Source organism: Anoplopoma fimbria, chromosome 15, assembly GCF_027596085.1.
Source record: "Anoplopoma fimbria isolate UVic2021 breed Golden Eagle Sablefish chromosome 15, Afim_UVic_2022, whole genome shotgun sequence".
NCBI classification, from domain to species: Eukaryota; Metazoa; Chordata; class Actinopteri; order Perciformes; family Anoplopomatidae; genus Anoplopoma; species Anoplopoma fimbria.
In genome coordinates, this window is record NC_072463.1 from 13,566,446 (window position 1) to 13,582,457 (window position 16,012).

Consider the following 16,012-nt stretch of genomic DNA (forward strand, 5'->3'; position numbering starts at 1 on the left):
CAACACAGCAGGATCATACTGTGTGTGTGTGAGAGAGCGAGTGAGTGCGAGAGTGAGTGAGAGGAAAAGAAAGTCAGACATCAAAACTGGAACCCCAAGAACCAGAGAGGACAGATGGCCAGGAAAGTGTAGACAAAAGTGTAACTCGCATGTTTTGTACAGACAATTTTATTTGACACTTATATAACAAAACACAGTTTCTTTTACCTTCCCGACAGTGAAGAGGGTGGTGAGTGCGGCTGTAAAAACCAAACAGAACAGCACTGAGTGGGATTTCACAGAGCGAGGAATCCTGCTCTAGGCAAACACCCCAATAGCTGACTCACTCATGAAGACAATCTTGTTAAAAAGAGAACTTTGAGAAGGTTGTGCTACGTGTGTGTGTGTCGGTTGTAGACACACCCTCCACTTAGCTTGAGTCATTATCAGCTTGCGTTTCATCCAGTAAGCCATCCAAGTGTCCAGATGGTCAGAAAAGCTGCTTCAATGCTCTCTCTCTCTCGCTCTCTCTCTCCCTGCTACAAACACTTTTTTTTTGAAAAACCAAAAAAAAAGGTTATGCCAGCGATCGATTGAAGCCAAACAGGAGGGATACGGATGGGATGTCAGGTGGATTTAACTGCAGGAGGAGCAGCCAGAGACCAGAAAGCAGAATTCAGATCAGTTAGTGCTCCAGCTCTGTCCCTTTCCCTTTTTCTGCTTGGATGATATAGAATTCTAAACTTTAATTAAAAAGAAAAAAAAAAAAGGGACAAAAAAATCCAAGTGCAGCCCATTTCTATTGTTGTTGTCATTGGTGGAAAGTGCCAGCAGGCTGACTGCCCAGTGTCTGCGCCCAGAGTTTGCCAGTTTAATGTGAATTAGAACGTTGTGCTTTTTGTTTATCCCAGTCTAAGAATGCAAATATATCCCCCCCCAAAAAAGAGATAATGAAAGATGCAGCTCTATTATATCTGGTCTGTGTTACAGGCTCTTCATTTTTTCCAGGCTTTTTTTTCTTTCTAAGCTGAACCACACAAAGGGACTGGGATGGGCAGAGAGGGTTAATGGTCAGAGCTACGGAGGCTTTGTGTTGCAGGTATTATCTGCAGAATAGAAGCTGGTGGAGTGGAGACACGGGAACTCTCTCTCGTTTTCCCTCAGTAGCCGTACTTGTCGTTCAGGTGTGTACGTCCATCTCCAGACTGACCTGTGAAAGAAGGAAAAAGAAGATTTCATTTACATATCTACACATGTTACATGTTCAAAGAAAAGGAAATACAGATTAAATAAAAAAAAATCTTGGAGATGTCCCACAAGAGCAAATTCATCCATTAAAGTAACGCAGACTCTTATGCAATCACCAAACTGATCACAAATCCTAAAAAATAAGACTATGTAGCGTGATTAGCTCTGCTTGGCAAAAGTTTATCTTCATTCCATTCTTATCATTTTTGTGACTTTGATCTTCATTCCTTGGCGAACAACGAAAAACGTTGCTGCAATTTCAGCTGCATGAGTGGACATGTCGTACTTCCTCTCGCCATGTCTTTTAAAACAACCCCCCCCTCCTCCTCCATTCCTCTCCACAGTGGGCCAGAACACACAAGACTGTGAGTGTCAACAAGTGTTTGTCAAGTATTAGACATAGAAGCCCATGTCTCCCCATCTTGAATTCTTACTCAACAGGTTTGAAACCTCCCTAATGAACTTGTGTCTCTCTTGTCGGGACAAGGGGGTTGAAGTTGTGGTCACGCTGATGGCTTAATGAGATTGAATTTGTCACTAGGTAAAGGATCGATTGGTCAATAAGTCTCGTGCAAACAGTCAGATCGGTCAGGTGGTTTTACCTGTAGGAGGCAGCCAGACGCAGTAATCGGGGTCGTCCTCTGGATACGGTCCAGAGAGCTGCTTTGGTGGCTGTGGAGACGAATCATGAGTAGAATTCAATTGACAGCACACTTTTCTGCAGGAAAGAATTAAGTGTGTGTGTGTGTGTGTGTGTGTGTGTGTGTGTGTGTGTGTGTGTGTGTGTGTGTGTGTGTGTGTGTGTGTGTGTGTGTGTGTGTGTGTGTGTGTGTGTGTGTGTGTGTGTGTGTGCAAGGGCCTACCCTGCTAGGGCCCATCACTTTCTTCTTCTCATTCTTTCTGGGGCTGGGCTCTGCTGCTGGCCCTCCGTTGCCTCCCGCTTTAGACTCTGTGGAGACGTAGTAATATATAGGTCGCATTAGAGATGGCGGGTCTATAACACGCTGACGCACTACAACAAGTTGGTGCAGATTGATCAGGAAACAGCAAAAACATAAGAAGCCACCTGGACTCGGTGAGGCCACATCCTTAAGCTCAGGATCCTGCTCCACTGCTTCAGAGGACTCCTCCCCTCCCCTCCGTTTGTGGCTTGGCCCTAATATTAAGTCACAGGAACCAAAAAAAATATATATAAAAATTGTGATTCTTAGGATTTGCATTGATCTGCAACATTCCATATATAAGGCTGCATGGGTTATACATTGCTGTATATTATATAGCTCTGCCTGAAGGTGAGAAATAAATGGCATGCTTTTGTGTATATACTATGGATCTACTGCCCCCCAGTGGCAATAGAGATGCATTGTCAAACTTTAGAGAGAACAGAAGGCAGAGTTTCCTCCAAAACCTTCCTCCGGTTCTCATCACTTGTTATACCTTTTGACCGTGCTGGTTTCCGTCTTTGCTGCTCTGACGGACTGCTCTCTATAGACATGGACGAGCCGGACTCTTCAGAGTTAGTCTCAGGAATGGTCGCACACTCTGTATCATCATTATCCTCATTTTCCTCTGCTGCAGTCTCTTCTTCTTCCTCCTCCTCCTCTTCTTCTCCACTGGGTGGAAGCTCTTTCATGTTGAAGAGCTCTGCGGGCAAGTTGGGGCGCTTTGGAGGCAACTTCTACAAGAGAGAGGAAGAACATCAATTAGTGAAATAGGCAGAGCGAAAGAAGATAGAGATGAGATGAGAGAGGCGGATGATTAGACCGGGTTATGAAACATGAAGAACATCACCTACCCCGATGGTGCCGGTCTTCAGTTTGAATTTGCTTCCCCCCTTCATGGCTCCAAACAGCGGTAAGGACTTTTGGGCTTCTCTGGCTCTGAGCTACCACTGTCAACCCAACACACATCACAATAGCTTTCAAGTATTTAAATGTGGCCCAGTGTCGATGTGAAGAATGGAATAACTGGTACTACATATTTATGGAAGTTAAACTAAAGCGTTTTGATAGTATGCAACTTGTGTTCAGAGAGCTACGTGGTGTTATGTTTTCAACTGCAGTAGCTGTTAACATTAGCTTGCTAACGGCTAACTTGCTAACCGTAATTGTTCTCAGCTGCTCTCCTGGTAGACAGTGTGCTAAAATGATATTCAGCAATGCTAATATCTGATGTTTATACAGTACCAGTCATAAGTTTGGACACACCTTCTCATTCAATGGTTTTTATTTATTTTTATACATTGTAGATTAATATTGAAGACATCCAAACTATGAAGGAACACATATGGAATTATGTGGTAAACAAACAAATGCTCAACAAACCAGAATATGTTTTATATTTTAGATTCTTCAAAGTAGTTGAATGAGAAGGTGTGTCCAAACTTTTGACTGCTACTGTAGCTAGCTACAAGTCTCTTTAAAACACATTCCGGTGCAAACAATCTGTATTGAAAAATGTGGTTTGCTTGGGAAAAAAAAAAATATATATAGATATATATATACAGTGGGGGAAATAATTATTTGATCCCTTGCCGATTTTGTAAGTTTGCCCACTGACAAAGAAATGAACGATCTATAATTGTTATGGTAGGTTTATTTTAACAGTGAGAGACAAAATATAAAAAAGATAATCCAGAAAATCACATTATATAAAAGTTATAAATTGATTTGCATTTGATCGAGTGAAATAAGTATTTGAGCCCCTACCAACCAGCAAGAATTCTGGCTCCCACAGACCGGTTAGATTAGTCCTCTCACTTTAAGAAAGTACTCTGAATCTCAACTCGTTACCTGTATGAAAGACATCTGTCTCAATGCATTACCTGTATAAAAGACACCTGTCCACAGAATCAATCAATCAGATTCCAACTTCTCCACCATGGGCAAGACCAAAGAGCTGTCTAAGGACGTCGGGGCAAAGATTGTAGACCTGCACAAGGCTGGAATGGGCTACAAGACCATCGGAAAGCAGCTTGGTGAGAAGGAGACAACTGTTGGTGCGATTATTCGGAAATGGAAGAAACACAAAATGACCATCAATCGCCCTCGGTCTGGGGCTCCACGCAAGATCTCGCCTCGTGGGGTATCGATGATCATGAGAAAGGTTAGGGATCAGCCCAGAACTACACGGGAGGAACTTGTTAATGATCTCAAGACAGCTGGGACCACAGTCACCAAGAAAACCATTGGTAACACACTACGCCGTAATGGATTAAAATCCTGCAGCGCCCGCAAGGTCCCCCTGCTCAAGAAGGCACATGTACAGGCCCGTCTGAAGTTGCCAATGAACACCTGAATGATTCAGAGAAGGCTTGGGAGAAGGTAATGTGGTCAGATGAGACCAAATTCGAGCTATTTGGCATCAACTCGACTAGCCGTGTTTGGAGGAAGAGAAATGCTGATTATAACCCCAAGAACACCATCCCCACCATCAAGCATGGAGGTGGAAACATTATGCTTTGGGGGTGTTTCTCTGCTAAGGGGACAGGACGACTTCACCACATCGAGGGGAGGATGGACGGGGCCATGTACCGTGAAATCTTGGGCAACAACCTCCTTCCCTCAGCCAGGACACTGAAAATGGGTCGTTGATGGGTCTTCCAGCACGACAATGACCCCAAACATACGGCCAAGGCAACAAAGGAGTGGCTCAAGAAGAAGCACATTAAGGTCATGGAGTGGTCTAGCCAGTCTCCGGACCTTAATCCCATAGAAAATCTGTGGAGGGAGCTGAAGCTTAGAGTTGCCAAGCGACAGCCTTGAAAACTTCAGGATTTGGAGAAGATCTGCAAAGAGGAGTGGACCAAAATCCCTCCTGAGATGTGCGCAAACCTGGTGACCAACTACAAGAAGCGTCTGACCTCTGTGCTTGCCAACAACGGTTTCTCCACCAAGTACTGAGTCATGTTTTGTTAGGGGATCAAATACTTATTTCACTCAATCAAATGCAAATCAATTTATAACTTTTATATGATGTGATTTTCTGGATTTTTATTTTGATATTCTGTCTCTTAATGTTAAAATAAACCTACCATAACAATTATAGATCGTTCATTTCTTTGTCAGTGGGCATACTTACAAAATCGGCAAGGGATCAAATAATTATTTCCCCCACTGTATATATAGATATATGTCAGCAGTATGACACTGTGTCTGACCTCGGCAGCAGCGAGGGCATCTGGGCGGGCCGTGTGAGCTCCACCAGCTTGCGCAGCCTCTGTGCGTCCTTGCGCAGGTTGGCCACGTGCACATGAAGCTTCCTGCGCTCCACGGCGTCCATCGCCACCTCGCTTTGCACCGCGGTCATGAAGACATCCAGAGGGTCTTCGGCGGAGGAGCCGGAGGAGTCTTAACAAAGAAGGAGATGAGAACATTGGAAATGCGAGGAGAACAAGCATCTGTGGGTATGGTGGCGTTTCGTCCACGGTGAACAGTGGACGCCCAGGCGAATCATGACTCACCTCCCCTACCACCGCTGAGCTTTTTCTGAGTCTCTGCCAACTCCTTCTCCACCTCTGATAGTTTGGCCACCTACATGAAGATCAAATGAATGACTGTTACCACGGAAACATACAGTGTGCTAAGCATCGCAGTAGTTGCGTGATTTACATGAATACACCTTACATAATAGAACTTTTTTTTTTTTCTATCAGTATTTTGCGTTAAGTGCCAATTTACAAACGTTAGCATGCCAACGCGCTAAACTAAGATGGTGAAACATTACACCTGCTCAACATCGACATGTCAGCATTATAAGTGTGAGCATGGTGTGATCATGTGACACGCTGGTGTGAGCATTTAGCGCAAAAGCAAATACATGTAAGAATTATCATATGCCGAGGAATCACAATATTGTAATATTCCCCAGTCATGTGCATAAACAGCAGCAGATTTTTGTTACCAGTGACTCGTAGGTCTCGGCCCGCTCCTCCACCTTCCCCGCCTTTTTCATTCTCTCCTGCCTCTTCTTCTCCACGGTGCCGGTTCGATCCAGGAAGGTGTCGTCATCGCTGTCGTAGTAGTCCTCGTCTTCCCAGTTCTTCTTCTTGCGCTTACGGGACACTAAGGGGAGGATGGTAAACAGGAGAAGAAAAGCGTTTACTATCATCCTCATAAATACAAGCCAGAGCCTCTCCAGATGGTGGTTCAGAATTCTGCTTCACACCTGCTTCCTGGCGGAGCAGCCCTCTGGCTTCCAGCATTCGACAGGCCTCTAGGCAGCACTGGATGGCTGCGTCCTTCTTCTTCCCCGTGTGGGTCGCCTCGGCGACCAGCTGGCGGCCAACGGCGTCGTCCACCGGAAGCCTGACAGAAACATGAACTGTGTGACATCTCTGACGACAACGTTTTTAAGCTTCACCAACGTCAATCGGGGGTTTTCACGTCACTCACTTTATCCTGCAGAGCCAGGTGCCGTGGCTTTGGTCTTCATACTCAAACTCAAGCTCTTCTCCTAAGACGAAAGGATGCCGAAGTCAAGACATTCAATCAAACGCAAGAACTAGAAAAAAAACACAAGAGGGAAGCACACATCTGTGGATTAACAAGACGTCTCCTCACCCTCCCTGTCGTAGAAGCCCTGCAGAGCTTTCTTTGGGTCTTTCAGGTAGGCGGCCTCCTGGTCCTCCTGGAACTCTGTTGAAAAAGGGTTTTCCTCGTTCTCGTCCTCCTCCGGAACAGCCTCCTCATCTGCAGGGCGGATAAAAGAAGAAGGATGGAAGAGTAAGTTGACACAGACTCACTCGTGATGGCAACACCGCAATATGTAAACACAGATCATGACATGTGACATACTGTAGTGGAAAACGCTCACCCATTCCCCACGAGCAACCAGAGTCAGACAGTTTGCTCTGGCCCTTGTTGCTTTCGCCTTGCCCGTCTCCCTCCTTCTCCTCCTTATCACCACCACCATCATCATCATCATCATCAGAACCGTCTCCCATCATCCTCCTCTCCAGCTCTTCCTTCTGTTTTCGGGCTTTCTCCCTCAACTCTGTCACTGTCAGCTCAGACTCCTCTTCCTCGTCAAACTCTGGACCCTGTGGCAGGAGGAAAACGCATTTTATTTTTCCGCATCAAAAATCTGTCGCCTTCATCACCCACAGTGCAACTCACCACCGAGAGTCCAGTGAGAATTTGGATGTATTATGCTACTAGCGGCAGATGATTCATGTAATTCGTTACAAGAGAGATCTATTCAACTTTAGTTTCACTTCACCTCCTTGTGCAATCGCTATGTGCTCCACTAGGGGGGGCTATCTACCCATAAATAAAAACCCTCCTCATATAGTCTATATAATACATCAGTCAAAAATCCCCTCAATGCAGCGTCTACAGATTTCTTGTTATGTCCAAAATGAAACACTTTCAATCAACAATGATAAATAACTGTAACCAGCAAATCTTTGTCATTTTTACCTGATAAATGACTAAGGATTATCAAAATAATTGTCAAATTATTTTCTGTTGAATGAACTTATCGTTGCTAAATGACTGTTTCCTGCTTATTTTTCTGCTTAGCACAAGTTCACAAATGACTTTAGTTTTGAGAAACACAACACTAACGTGATGTCCTGTTTTGTACAACTAATACTAACTAATGTGCAATACAATAGTTATAATAGTTTCTGTCTGTATATATAATATTTCAGTTACTGTGGATTCTTTACTGTTTTTTTATTGCTTATTTATAATACTTATTTATGATCTTGTTTTTTTACCATGTCTCTTGTTTGCACTATCGTCTATGCTGCTGTAATCCTGTAAATTTCCCCGCTGCGGGACTAATAAAGGATTATCTTATTTTATCTTATCTTATCTTAACTAGAAGTCCAAATCTAAAAGACATCCATTTGAAAATATAAAGAGAGAGCCAATCAGCAATGAGACATTTTGGGGAATCTGGAACTAGAAAACGTTTAACATTTAACACTTAAGGTAATTAAAATAAAATAATTGTTGTGGAGTGATTTTCTGTCTATTGACTCTCTCTATTTGTAACTAATCTCTCAGCACTACATCTGTCGCAGATGCAGAAATCTTGGTTTCTGACTCCTTTTAAAAATCAGGAACATTTACAATATGGATCCATCTGATTTGTCTGTGAGCTTCCTGACTTGAGAAATAGATTTAACATGTTTTTTTTCCAAGGCTTGAACGGTTACCTCACAGGGTAGTTTGACACCTGTAAGAAAGCTAAGGCAATGAGGGGAGATTACAAAATGAAGCCAAGGATGAATTTAATAAATGATGGGAATGAAAAATAAAGATATTTGATCTGAGGTGTTTTTTGTATTATTCACTTCTTTTTGGTTTGTTCATTTATTTCTATTTTCAGTTTGAAGTAAATATTGAAACCTAAATCTAACTAGTGAGTGTATAATATGAGCTGCAGAGACTGGAGTAGTGTATTCGTGTCAGTACATGCGTGCAGGTGTAGAGGGGCTCCACGCTATACCTGCAGAATAAAAAGCCTCGTGCTCCCCCCGAACTTCAAGACGTGTCCCACGCGGAGCCGGATGAAGGTCTTCGGGGGGATCTTGTTCTTGTTCACCACGGTGCCGTGCGTGCTGCCCAGGTCGTGCACGTAGAAGCCCCTCTCCTCCCCCACGGACCCCCCTCCCCGGCCTGCCTGCGGTGCTGGAGGACGGCGTGGTACCTGGAGATGGAGGGGTGCTCCAGAGACACGTCACACACGGGCAGACGTCCGACCACGAAGTAGCTCTTGTGGGTGAGGGGCACCGTGTCCACGATGGTCCCGTTCTTCAGGATCTCCAGCGCGTAGGGGACGTCCGGACCCACGCCACCCCAGGGCGGCTCTGCGTACGGGATAGGGGGGAACTTCCCCACGGGGTAGGGGGCTTTAGCAGGAAGCACGCGGGGTTTAACGTCTGGCTTTTTGACAGGCGCCACATTGTTGTCTTTAACGCGACCGTCCTCCTCGTCCTCGTCCTCCTCCTCCTCCTCGTCCTCCTCCTCGGCCGCTGCGGCTGTGGACGGCGCGGCGGCGGGGCTGCGTTTGGCGGCTTTGGACGGCCTCGCGAACAGGGCCGGCTTCTTAAAAGGGTCGTCCGTCTCTCGGCCGGGTTCCTTGCTGTGCTCGCCTTCATGCTCTGCAACCGAGAGCTCGTCCGCGTCCATCGCACGGTTCAGGTTATCATCCGCATTATTCTCACACACGGCCGACGGCGCGGAGGCGGCCATGTTTATTTGGTGCGACGGTGAATTCTGCCCCCCGCCCCCGGGTGTTTCTAAGCCTCCTTAAAACCGCGAATTAAGAATGTGTTAAAAATATAAATAAGAGTGGAAAAATAATGTAAGACACGAGCACGTGGCATTTTAATGAAATTCATATTTTTTTTGACAAGTCAAGACTAATTGTTTGTGGCGGAACTGAACATCTTGTTTCAAGTGTTCACCCGAGTTCTTTTGCGAGAAGGACAGAAAAAATGCTCAGTTCCTGTGCGACTTCCTTCAAAGATACTAGAGGTGTTCGTTTCATATGGTAGCCGGCGCTGGGTCCTCCCTGTGCGGAGTGAGTGGTGGTGTTGTGTTTTATTAGTTACATACTTTAACCAGCTGGTCAGGCCTCTGCCTACGTCACCAGGTGATCCGTAGTTTGATGCTCGCTCTTGTATGCTCGTGCTGCAGAGCTCGCGAGAATCGATGCACTTTACTCCTGTATTCGGGATACATTAAGTCCACTTAATTGCATTAACGTGACCCGCTATTCCTGATGGTGTTTTTATTATTTTCATCACAAAGGCATGATTATAGTTGCTTGTATATTTTTGGGGAGATTGTTCAGATGTGTGACGACAGAATCAGAAGTCAAGTTCATTGTTGTAACTTGTTTTAAAACATGTTCTATGCACTTTTGACACCATGCAATCAGAAATTTGATTATATTATATAAGTAAAGTTTAACTTAGTTGCCACTCTGGATCAGCAAAAACGTCACCATCTAAACTATTTTAAGAAGCCAAATGGAGCTGGAATCTGATTTTAAGTTGATAGAAGGTGTTTTTTTTTAATTAAAAAAATCTGATGTCCTTTCTTGTCTAACCTTTCTTCTGATGGTCACTCCATCTTCCTCTCCGCTTTTTCCAATTTTCAGATTGAATGGGCGTTTGAACCCGGCTTTGATCCCCCACCATGATGCGTTACTGGGGAGAGATCCCCGGTCCTGCAGGCGCTCCTCCCAGTCGCAGCTCCTTTGACTTGCTCCAGCGCGAGTTTCGCTCGGTGGAGATGCAGGACCCTCCCCTGCACCAGCCCTCGGCCCAGCGTCCGCGGCCCACCACCATGTTGGACATCCCCTCGGAGCCCTGCAGCCTCACCATCCACACGGTGCAGCTGTGTCAGCACGCCCGCCGCCTCCGTGGCCTCCTGTCAGCGGCCCAGGCTCAGGGTCAGAGCTCGGCGTCCTCTGAGGGAGGCAGCAGGCTGGAGGACGCCGATGCCAACCTGCCCCTGCGTCCTCCCACCCCACCTGTTATGCCAGATGACTTGCTACCCGTGGACAGCAAAGCCCCGCGGCAGCCCTTCCTGCTCCGCCACAGTGACCCTGAGAGTGACTTCTATAAGTGAGTTAATCAGACTGACTGTGTGGCTGAGCCAAGACAAATATTGCATTTCACAGCTATGACCTCAGATAATGTATCAACCAGTCATCATTTATCTCTTCTTTCCATCTTTAGGGGTAAAGGCGAGCCTGTCACAGAGCTGAGTTGGCCCTCCTGCAGGCCCCTCCTCTATCAGTCAGTGGCCACCATCCTGGCCCACGCTGGCTTTGAGTCGGCCCAGGAGAGCGTGCTGGAGACCCTGACCGACCTGGTCCATGAGCATTACCTGCGCCTCTCCCGCATGCTGCGCGTGGCGGTGGACCGCGAGGCTCGGCTGGGAGCGAGTCCCTTCCCGGACGTGGTGGAGCAAGTGTTCCATGAGGTGGGCATTGGCAGCGTGCTGGCCCTGCAGCGCTTCTGGCAAGTGCGGATCAAGGACTATCACAGCTACATGCTGCAGGTGAGGTTGGGAATGGGTCATAATGGGGTTGTGCTATGGTGATGAGGTGTTGGGCATTTAATCCACTGGATTGGCTAAAAACCGTTATTCCTGCCCGTTTTATGTAATTTGTTCTTTTCTAGAAAATGTGTCGTATCACAGTAAATATAGATATCTTGATATAAAATAACAGAAACCATAGATAATGATTTTATTCATAGTGCCCACACGCTTATTCGTGGAATTTTTGTATGCCATTAGCTATGCATCATGAAGCATATTGCTATGTGTACAAATAGTCCATTTACAGAAAATGAATCCTCGGCAAGTTTAATGATTAGTTGTTAAATTCATTTATCATGCAAAAACCATAACCGCTCTCTAGTTCCAGCTTCCTCAATGTGAGGATTTGCTACTTTTCTCAGTTATTTTTTTCATTGTAAATTGAATATTTGGGGATTTGGGACTTTGGGATGCAGATTCAAGACATTTTAAGAAAGGGTTCTCTGCCGCATTTCTTTGTGGGGATTTCCCACCTCTGCTGAATTAAAGAGTGCCTCTACTTATGTGTATTACCTCCACTAACTCCTGGGGGAAACACTGTGAAATGTCATCATAGGCTCTCCAAAACTATGGACAAACAGTCAGCAAATGAAATGATATTGAAAATAATCCCGTTTGGCACAGGGCTGAAAAAACGTTTGCGAATGTGAGTGTATCTGCCAGGGCTTTGCCACAACAATGCTGAGTCATCTCCGAAAGCATTAAGAACTTTGTATGAGTGAGAACAATGAACCGTTCAGCAACTTGTGTGCAAGCTGCTTGGAAGTGAAACAGAAACCAAACTGAGAGATTCACTGTCTCTGGTGCCAACGTGACTTCTAAAGATATACAACTGCTGAGCTCTGAGAGCAGAAAGAAGAGCTGATCCTTTGTGTCCAATATTAACTTTGGCAAATCACTGAATCTTGTTTTCACAAAGCGTTGGATCACGTTTCATACTGATGTACTGAACTTCTAGATAACGTAGGCTCAGTTCTAACATGTCTTCATCTACGAGCTTTCACCAGTAAAATTGGACTAATAAAAGAGTTTTCCTCCTCCAGGTGAGCAAAGATCTGTCGGAGGAATATGAACGACTGGTGAACCCGGAGAAGGCTCTGGAGGACTCCAAGCCCCCAAGAATCAAGGAGGAGCCCATGAGTGACATCTCCTTCCCCGTCAGCGAGGAGCCTGAGGCCGACTTGGCCTCTGGGGACCAAGCTCTGCCCATGGGGGTCCTCGGGGCCCACGCTGAGAGGCTGGCTTCGGGCCTGGATGCGGACCATTCTCCTCACACCTCAGGTGAGACCATAGTCTGTATATAAACGTGAGCGCCGTCACCGTTACGTCAGCCGTCGGTTTGAAAACGCTGTTTTGAAACCTCGAGATTGACATTTTGGCCGTCGCCATCTTGGTTTTTGGAGAAGAGAAAAAAAAAGTGACCATATTTGTACGATAGTGTGTAGCTGTGGAAGAGCCAGGCCCGGCGGGGCCTAGTACCTTTAGCATAACAAAGGCTAAGCTAAAAAAATGCACAACCAACTCAGTAGAGTGCAACTGAACGCTTAACAACGCTGTGGTAGAGATTGCGTGAAAGCAACCTGTCACTCAAAGGGACCACGCCCTTAATTATGCATAACTTTAAGCCGTTAATATAACTTCAACGGGTGAGTTGTAAAAAGATTCACCCCCCTGTACTGTTGTCATGGACGGGTATATTAGCTTTAGAGATCAAAATAGTTTTTTACCGCTTGGCTGTTCCTAATAAGATCTCTTGCACTGCTTTTGATAAGGCTGCTTACATCACACAGGCTGATTTTACATAAATGTGTAGAGTCCTCCTTAAACACGACCTATATCATTTTTATAGATGCAGATATTCGGCAGTTAGCTAATTTACCAACCATAAAACTGAGTCTGAAGCTGGATTTATAGTGGACACTGGGAGTCTGGCTGTAAATAACCACGGGATATGTTTTATAGTTCAGTGTTGGATTTCTCCCTCTGATAAAAGCACCACTGTGCCCAGCCACTGTATTGTTCCGTGATCGGGACGTATCGAGTGAAGGATGGAAGGGCGACCTTGTTTCATTGCTGGCAGTGAGTCTCTCCTGTGCTCTCACCATCTGTATGCTATGCTATTCACCGAGACAGAGAGAGGAGGTTTGCAGACAGCAGAGGGTTTGTACTGGAAATGGTTTGCTAGATGTTTGATACTGAAAAGGAAACAATGATTGTCCCTCTCCTCAACATGCTGCATGTTGTATGCACAAATAACAATCTCGAACAACCAAAGTTTGTGCAGTCGTATCTCCAACATCTGCGTGGCCTCTACACATTGTTATATTTGTAGCTAGGTCCTCCTATTAAATATAAACCATGCTGTCACCATGGAGACATCCAATCAGGTTTTTTGTTTTTAAGCATGAAACATTTAACCAATTCTGCTGCCAATAAAAAAACCAATTCAGAACGCTCACTGTATGAGAATGTTCCCATAGAGGCAGTTCAAACATGCTAGATAAATGTTTATGATGACAGCCATAAGCTTGTTTATTGTAAAATCCTCTTGAAGCAGAGATTTATGCTTTCCAGTTATCTGATGTTGTTCTTCCCTGTAGCGGATGCAGTAAGGTAGGAGGTCTTCTACTGTGAAGTGCATTGCCTTAACTCACTCATTTGATCCTGCATGTGCAGGAGTTGATAGCAAACTCATCTTCTAAACTAATACCAATGCAGATGCCACAGAGCTATATTCTTTGTAGAATGAAGCAACTGGGTTTATCATCCTGCTAATGTACAAATTCTGTCATTATATATAATGTAATATACTGCAATGTAATAACAAAAAACAGGAATATTCCCCCTAAATTTTGTAGGCTACATCTTCAAATGAAATGCAGCAATCTGGTGCACTTTGAGAGCAAAATTAAGAGGCCAAATACAATTTTATTCTGTGTGCTCTAGTGAACAATTTAATCATAAACACATTGGTCGAATAGATATGAATGGTGATGATAAGGCAAAGAAGTCACACCCTAAAAAGCACGGTTAACAAGACGGGCAAATCGCCCAGATCCCTCGGCAGCCTGGTTCCTCCCTGCAAGGAGAGAGAGGAAAGTCGCACTTGGAGGAAAATGCACTCGGCCGGGGCCAGCCAGCACCTGGGAGAGGATCCTCCCACATCAGGTGGGCCCTCGCTAACCCGCAGAGTTGAATCCCCCCCGGCCAGAGGGGCAAAACGAGTTATATACAATATATTCTCTTCTACTCCGGGCTGCCGCTGATTCGTTTAGGGTAGTTTCTCACAGGCTGCTGCAGTTGGATGCACGTGCAGCGTCATGGCGGCATGAAGCAGAAACATCTCAATATCCGCCTGGTGGCTGGCTGTTAGATTAGGAAGCGCTTGATTTGATATGCATGGGAGTTTCCTATGAGCAGGTTGGCTTTTTAATCGTCAAAATCCGAGGCAATCGTGGGACCATCATTTGAATTATTTAAGTGTGGGAAGCACAAATCTTGATTTATTGTGCAGCCCTACTCTTTTAATGCACTGGATTTTAATGGAAAATCCCCTTTGCTAACCTGGTGCTCGTCTCTCATAAGGTGGGGGTGGAACCAACAACTCCCCACTGTGGCCACAGGTCAAGATGGAGCCGCAGGATGTGGAGGAGAGCCAGGGTGCTGGCCACCACCAGCACCACCACCACCACCATCACCATCACCACCATGCAGTGTTGGGTGGAGATGTGTTCGAGGAGGGGGGGCCCATGTCCACCATGAGTGAGTCAGGAGGAGCCATGGCACCCTCTCCCGGGGGGGCGGCGTCAGACGGAAGCTACGCGTCACATTCGCCCGACTCCTTGATGGGCGCCTCGCCCGTCTTCAACCAAAGGCCCAAGAAACGGGCGAGGAAGATGTGAGGATGCATTCGTGGACGGAGGAAACTGAACTCACCAGCAGCAGAAAAACAGACCAGAAAAATCTGGCCGTGGAACACACCAGCTGTCGAGATAAATGGCCACTGCATAGACTGACATTAATGTCATGAATGAACGGAGCTGATGTAATGTGGGAATTCTTTTTTAGTTTTTTTAGTTTGTATAGTTTCTCTCAAAATAGCCGAAGACGTTACCGTTGTATTCATAACGGGGGTTTATTGTCAAAAGAATAAATATCTTATCAGGATCAGTTTTGTTCGTTTGAGTTTTATGAAGTGCTTTTCAGAAAATGTAGAGGGTGACAATGAACCCTAGTTAATTGGAGAACAGGAAAAACTAAGTGGTCCAAAAGCAAATCATTTCGTCAAACAGCTTAATAATTCAGCAGAATGGGGTTCGTTTTTGTAAAGCTATTAAGTCTCTTTCTCCTAACTTACCAATTACTGCCTGTACCATTCATTAGGCACAGGCAGTGAAGATGCCGTTGCATATTATGATGTATTCCCTTTCTGCAGTACACTGTACTGTACATGTAGCCCAACACTGCGGAACGAGCCACAAACACACACACATACATACACACACACACGCGCACACACACACACGACTACTTCACACACCTGTCAACCTGAAGCCGCTCTGCTAAATTAGCATCTGTTTCAGTAATGAGGCAAAGCTGCGAAACGCAACACCAGAGGCAATTATGGCTTGGTTGTCTGCATGGTGACGGCGACATCAATCCGGTCTTAATGGCAAATTAATTACGGCATGCATAATTCTGCATGCTAAATGAGCAGG

General features: G+C 45.5%; 2 protein-coding genes across 8 annotated transcripts; one reads left to right on the top strand and one right to left on the bottom strand.

The window, feature by feature from the left end:
* Positions 1-158: 158 nt before the first annotated feature.
* On the bottom strand, positions 159-9,525 carry slc4a1ap (solute carrier family 4 member 1 adaptor protein). Its single transcript, XM_054613879.1, is given in 16 exon segments — positions 159-1,189; positions 1,830-1,899; positions 2,091-2,176; positions 2,294-2,383; positions 2,665-2,905; positions 3,023-3,090; positions 3,093-3,118; positions 5,387-5,576; positions 5,690-5,759; positions 6,130-6,290; positions 6,394-6,533; positions 6,621-6,681; positions 6,789-6,917; positions 7,042-7,267; positions 8,686-8,846; positions 8,849-9,525. Coding segments are annotated over 16 exon segments (2,352 nt in total). The 5' UTR covers positions 9,432-9,525; the 3' UTR covers positions 159-1,139.
* Positions 8,881-15,232, top strand: supt7l (SPT7 like, STAGA complex subunit gamma). 7 transcript variants are annotated; one of them, XM_054613885.1, is made up of 5 exons: positions 8,881-8,958; positions 10,345-10,813; positions 10,928-11,252; positions 12,338-12,575; positions 14,880-15,232. In XM_054613885.1, exons 2-5 carry the CDS (start codon positions 10,383-10,385, stop codon positions 15,194-15,196), a joined length of 1,311 nt encoding a protein of 436 aa, XP_054469860.1. In that variant the 5' UTR covers positions 8,881-8,958; positions 10,345-10,382; the 3' UTR covers positions 15,197-15,232. The 7 variants fall into 7 exon arrangements, with proteins under 7 accessions (XP_054469860.1, XP_054469862.1, XP_054469861.1 ...); XM_054613887.1 differs by lacking the exon at positions 8,881-8,958 and adding an exon at positions 9,022-9,080; XM_054613886.1 differs by lacking the exon at positions 8,881-8,958 and adding an exon at positions 9,307-9,380.
* The last annotated feature ends 780 nt before the right edge of the window (positions 15,233-16,012 follow it).

What these genes read in the sequence shown, in the direction of transcription:
- supt7l (XM_054613885.1), top strand. Translation starts at nt 10,383, where the DNA reads ATGATGCGTTACTGGGGAGAGATCCCCGGTCCTGCAGGCGCTCCTCCC. An exon ending in CCTGAGAGTGACTTCTATAA is followed by an intron (nt 10,814 to 10,927) that starts GTGAGTTAATCA and finishes TTCCATCTTTAG; the next exon opens with GGGTAAAGGCGAGCCTGTCA. An exon ending in CCATTCTCCTCACACCTCAG is followed by an intron (nt 12,576 to 14,879) that starts GTGAGACCATAG and finishes GTCTCTCATAAG; the next exon opens with GTGGGGGTGGAACCAACAAC.